The following is a 5393-nucleotide window of genomic DNA, read 5'->3' on the forward strand; positions in this document are numbered from 1 at the left end:
CCAGGACTCTTCACTCACTACTCACTGGTCAGCAAGGACCTGAGACGTTACGGGTTCTGGGGACCGAGCTGTTCAAGCCTGGCCTCTGGCCTCGTGGACTCACAGCCGAGCTGGGAGACGGATGCTAAGCAACAGCCCCCAGGGAGCTACACAAGTGCGCCCTGGCCCGGCCCTGCAGGAGGGGAGCCCTTGGATGCGCAGCACAGGGAAGAGCGGCAGCCCTGAAGACAAGTGGGGGCGTGGGAAAGTGGGGAGCCCAGGCTGGCATTGGCCGATGAGCAGGTGTTTGGGGAGGGCAGCGGGAAGCGACTCCCTGCAGCCAACAGGCCAGGCTGAGCGCTCAGCCTCCAGAGAGCATCCTGCTGCTGTGCTGGTATGCGGGGACCCAACGCCACACCCAAAGCCTCAAGGTGACCTTCCTGCAGTAAGAGAGCGGGGTGGTCACCTTCTGTAAAATCCAGTTTGTTTCCCCTTAGAATGCCCCCCGAGGGCTGGCCCCCAGATCCGCACCACTGAGCCGGCATCCACACCCAGGGGGCGCTTGGACCTTGGGTCACCCCTCCTTCAGCCCCTGGGGTCCCTGTGCGGAGGAGCCCAGCTCTCTGCCGTCAGGGGGCACACCTGGGGAGCCACAGTTGGGGAGCGAGTGTCTGGGGAACCCCAGAGGTGCTCACGTGCCCAAGCTCTGTGGAAGGGAGCGCTGCGGCCAGCCCCTCCTAGCCAGGCAGGCTCCTCAAGGACTTGCGGCGTTTATTTAGGGGTGGGGGAGCCTTTCAAGGGGTTGTGATGTGCAGGGTAAATACAGAGTGAAAATGAACAAAGGAGCATGAGCGAGTCAATGAGAAATAAAAGGAAAACGCCAGTAAGCAGAACCTGCCTTCCAGCTACATGGAAAAACACTCCAGTGCCCCAGTAAATAAATAATAAAAGGATGTGGAAACAATACACCTTGAAACGGGTGTCCTTTCTCTGTTCTCCTGGCCAGAGGCAGCGCTGACAGGTTTGCGCTGCTGCCTGGGTTATGACCCAGCTCGCATTTATTTATGTAAAAACACTTGAGTACTTTTCAAAGAACCAGGTAGGACATTTCAAAGAACTGAAGCAGCCTCTGTGTGTTACTGGTATAACCCCATTACTGTGCCCCAGGCCCCGCTGCGAACCAACCCCTAAGATAAGGCACCCGACCCCCTGGGCCAGGTGAACGCCAGCAATAAGAATTTGGGGGTGCTCGGACCACGCCACCCTCCCTCCCCCACAGGGAGGCTCCTGGGGCTGAATAGCCACAGGAAAATTAAAACAAGGCCCAGGGATTTCCATTCTGACCCCTTCGGGGTCCAGACGTACACTTCAACGGGCCCTACTGAGTCACAGCGGCCGCGCTCACCTTGCTGGCCTGCCATGCCCCACCAAACACCTGCGGCTGCACCGTCACAGGCGACTCGTCCCACGTGAGGCGCAGGACAAGGCACCGGGCCCTCTGGGGAAGAGTCCGCAGGAGCAACGCAGGCCACAGAGGTCACAGACGGGGGCTTTGGGGAGTCGGACCGGCACAACGCTGACCAGGACAGACACCGGGTTCCAAGAAAGGTCCAGAGAGGTAGCAAGCTGCTGTCATTCTGCAGCAGACCTGGGGCGGGTCACCTGAAGCTCACACAGACGCAAGTTGCACAGAACACAGAAGTCACCCCAGCGCCCGCGGGCCGCCCCGGGGCATGTCGGAGCCTGCCCCCACCTGCCCAGGCGGAGCAGCCTGAGAAAGGAGTCGCTACTTCAGGGTAAAGTCACCTGCTCAGATGCTAACTGCCCGTGGCGCAGGTGCTGGGATCTGATAACACTTCGCCCGAGCTGAGCCCGCTTCCTTCTTGCGTGAGGCGCAGAAGGCCCCGTCACCCCGTCCCGCGGAGGGGAGGCTTCGGGAGCAAGTTTCGCGGGGTGATTTTGTGGCCGCGCCCACCCCACTGTAGGCCCAAACCTCTGCGCCCCAGGGTCCAACTTTTACTGGCCCGCCCCCACCCCCCAGGAGCACAGGGGCAAAGGACGCTCAACAGGGCAGAAAACACTAGACAGCATAGGTCCCCCAACAGGGAGATTCAAGTGAGTCAGGTCTGTCTACTCGAAGCGGGGCGCCGGGGACGCAAGCGGTGGGGGCGCCCCAGAGCTGCCCGACGGGTAACGCGGAGAGCGCTGGTCCGAGAGAACACGGGCCGCGAGCACGCACGCTGCGTCGCAGGACGTGTTCCTGTCTGCTGGCTCGCGCAGCCTGCTCCGAAGGCCGCCCGGGAAGATGGTAACATTGCCTCAGAAGAGGAAAGCGAGGGACAGCGAGAGGGAACGAAACTGTCCCTGGAGAGCCCTCCCCGGCGCCTCTGCCGCCGACTCTGAACAGGTCCCGACGAAAGTAAAACCAAACAGAGCCCCCGGGGACGGCACGCCTGTTTCTGGAAGCTTCAGCCCCTCGTGCTGCGCTGTCTTCACGGTCAAGACAACCCCTAAAACAGACCCTGGCACCCTCCCCCAAAACTATGCAGGGGCCCGGGGCTGCTGCTGACGGCGGCTCACGCCGCCCAGCCGTGTGTCCGCCTCCGGCCCGGGCTCGGTCAAGTCCGGGTCCAGCCGCAGCAAGAGCACCTCGTCCTTCGAAAACACTGTCCCACGGGCCCTTGTGTGGGGTAAATAAGACGCAGTTTACCTTTCAGCAAAGGTGTCCAGTTTCCCCAGCTCGTCAGAGAGGCCGACCAGGGAATCCAAGGTCCCCACCTGGAGAGTGGCAAAGAAGTCAGAGGCTCGCCCTAGCCGGCAGGAGGGCAGGTGCACTGCAGCAAAGCGCTCTGGACAGTTCTGCCTCCTGAGGTGGTTGTCCTGGCTCAGAAGCCACACGGGGAGCTGCGAAGAGCTCGGAGGGAAACGGGGGGACTGGAGGGTTTCGTCTGGGCCGCAGGATGGATGTGGGGCTTCTGCCTGGGGCGGGGGGCCCAGTGACTCGGTCGCCTGGCCCCCCGCCCGGCTCTCTGGCCCGGTGGCTGACCCCACCGCCCACTACGGAGCAAGCAATGAAGAGAGCCTCTCTGGAAGTCTCTTTCCCAAGGTGACCCGGCCTTTCTCCGGCCTGCGCTTTAGCGATAGTCTTCCTCCCACTTGATCGCCCACGAAATCCTTTTCGGGTCACCTGAAGGTCTGTTTCTCGTGACAGGGTCCAAAACTGTGTTAAAGGTGCCTTCACAGGATGAGAGGGCAGCGCTGGTCACCACGTCCTCTTAGACGTAGCACAGCGGACACCGGAAGGTGGCGAGCGGCTCTGAGCCTGCCAGTGACTGCGCTCCTTCCCGTGCAAGCAACTTGACTTCCAGCCGCTGGCGGCCGGCGTGGGGATCTGTGCTGGGCCGGCAAGAGGTGTGGTCAGGGCCGGGGACACCCATGTTTGATCGACCACTTTCCTCTGCCCGTCCTATTCTGGGGGTGGGAGGTGAGCACATTCCAGATGATACGCTTAGGGTGCCGGGGCCAGCACCTTGCCCCTTCGCCACCGGCAAACGCGCAAATCACCATGCTCTTCTGGCAGGAAAAACCAAGTTTGGAAGAGGAGACCCTGGCCGCCAGCGGGGGGTGGGGGGTGGGGGCTCGAACTGCCCCCTGCAAACCCACAATCTGAGGAAGCGCTGTGAGCCGTCCACCCCTTTGGGACAAAGAGCTCTGTCCATCTCACGCCCCCTTGGGCGTTTGCTTCATTTACCTCTGAGCTCCACTGCAACAGCATGGCCGTGTGCTGGTCAACCTCGCTCTGCCCCGCCCGGTCACCAGAACCCCCCTTTCTTCCCCGTCTTCACACCAGACAGGTCCGGCTCCAATCAAGGTCGAAGCCCCCCGCCCGAGCCTGCAGGTTTAAACTGCAATGCTCCTAGATGCTCAAGGTCAAACAGAAGAGTCGGGGAAACTCACAAGGAGTCAGATGTGCAAAATGCTCTTCACACTTTGGGGCGCTATCCATGCCGCTCCCCACCCTCTTGTTCTTTTCTGCAGTTCTCAGTCCGCTGTCCACACTAGATGCTGGATGACTGCAGCGTCGCGCCCAGACCACCACCCCTGCCGGCCCCCAGCCGCAGCCTCTGCCCGTTACTCTCCGCAGCCCCCCAGATACAGCCCAGGGCGCACCCCTCACTGGCTTCCTCCTCCCAAGCATCTTACCTTGAAGTCAGGGATCGAGAACTTGGTGTTGTAAGACAGGTTGGACTTGGAGGTCACGGTATTCATCCTCTCCAGGGCCTGTAAATTCTCCTTATCGCCAGGGGCGGAAATTAGCCAAAACTCCGACATGTTTCCCCGTTTTCTTAGAGCCAGTAACTGCCAGAACCGCAGCAGCATACACAAACAGAAAGAGGAGGAGAGCAGCGTCAGAGCCCAAAGTCCCACCACTCCCTGTCCTCAGAGTTAATCCTCTCCAGGATAACGCCTGTCCCATTTCCCACACTCGCCTCTTAGACCTGTCAGTTTGGATTCTGTAGTTGCAGGGGCACATTGCGGGAGGGCCACTTAGAATGCCCTCGGGCAAAGACACCCAAAGACGCCTCCCAGTGGCGCAGGGGCTAAGTCTCAGCGCTCTCAAGCTGTCGCTGGCTGGCCAGCTGCAGCCTGACCAGGCCAGGGAGGGACCCTCAGGGCACAGCAGACCCCTCCTGTCTCCCGCTGCTCCCCTCAGCCCTGGATTTCGGTAAGTCTGCCTCTTCTGCTCCCCACTTTGTCTCTGGTGGGTCCTCTCACCCTCCCCCCACCTCTGGTCTACACCCCTGTTCTCGTGTGCATAAATAAAATACTAAGAATCTTTTTAAATTTTCAAACAAAAACAAAGATGCCCAAAGAGTTCCAGCCCTGGGGTGTGTCCGGTAGTTTTAAGAAATGGGGTGGGGGAGGCACAGTTTCCGCTGCCTTCCGCTCTGCGCCCAGCAGAAACCCCATGCTGGACAGAAAGTGGGGACAGCCGCTGCCCTCGGGCAGGGTGACTCTTGCTTCCTTCCACCCTGCATTTAGGGGACCCAGGGCAGGTGGAGGAAAGTGCCACCAACCGGGCCTGGCCACAATCGGTCACTGCGCGGACCCCAGCGGGCCAACCTTGACCTGGATGCCGGCTTTGAGGGACTTCTGCAGGGCTCTGCATGTTGTGAAATAAGAAAAAGGCGGTGGACACTATCATCAGTTTTCCACAGGGCCGGGTCGACTCGGCTGAGGCGGTAACGCGCTGGACCTGGCGGGTAGTTTCTGTCCAGTGTCCTTGGCCTCTAAAGTCCATTAGTTCTGCTCGTTTAAACGTGGACACACCCACACCTTCTCCCTGGGCCCGCGTCTCCTCCCCAAGCTCTCGGGAGCCTCCCGAGGGGCTGGGCAAGCCAGAGACCCCGCGG

At 60.7% G+C, this 5393-nt stretch overlaps 1 protein-coding gene across 2 annotated transcripts in view; it reads right to left on the reverse strand.

Moving 5' to 3' along the window:
* The window catches only part of ATP6V1C2 (ATPase, H+ transporting, lysosomal 42kDa, V1 subunit C2), a 33478-nt gene extending 29167 nt beyond the window's left edge, over positions 1-4311 (reverse strand). For both annotated transcript variants that reach the window (XM_004686439.2, XM_004686438.2), the window contains exons 1-2: positions 4183-4311; positions 2690-2757 (exon numbers count right to left, since the gene is read on the reverse strand). In XM_004686439.2, coding sequence (XP_004686496.1) covers positions 2690-2757; positions 4183-4311 — 197 coding nt within the window. The remainder of the gene's footprint in view (positions 1-2689; positions 2758-4182) is intronic.
* Positions 4312-5393: the final 1082 nt, after the last annotated feature.

Source organism: Condylura cristata, unplaced genomic scaffold (genome assembly GCF_000260355.1).
Source record: "Condylura cristata isolate star-nosed mole 26May11 unplaced genomic scaffold, ConCri1.0 scaffold00020, whole genome shotgun sequence".
Lineage (NCBI taxonomy): Eukaryota > Metazoa > Chordata > Mammalia > Eulipotyphla > Talpidae > Condylura > Condylura cristata.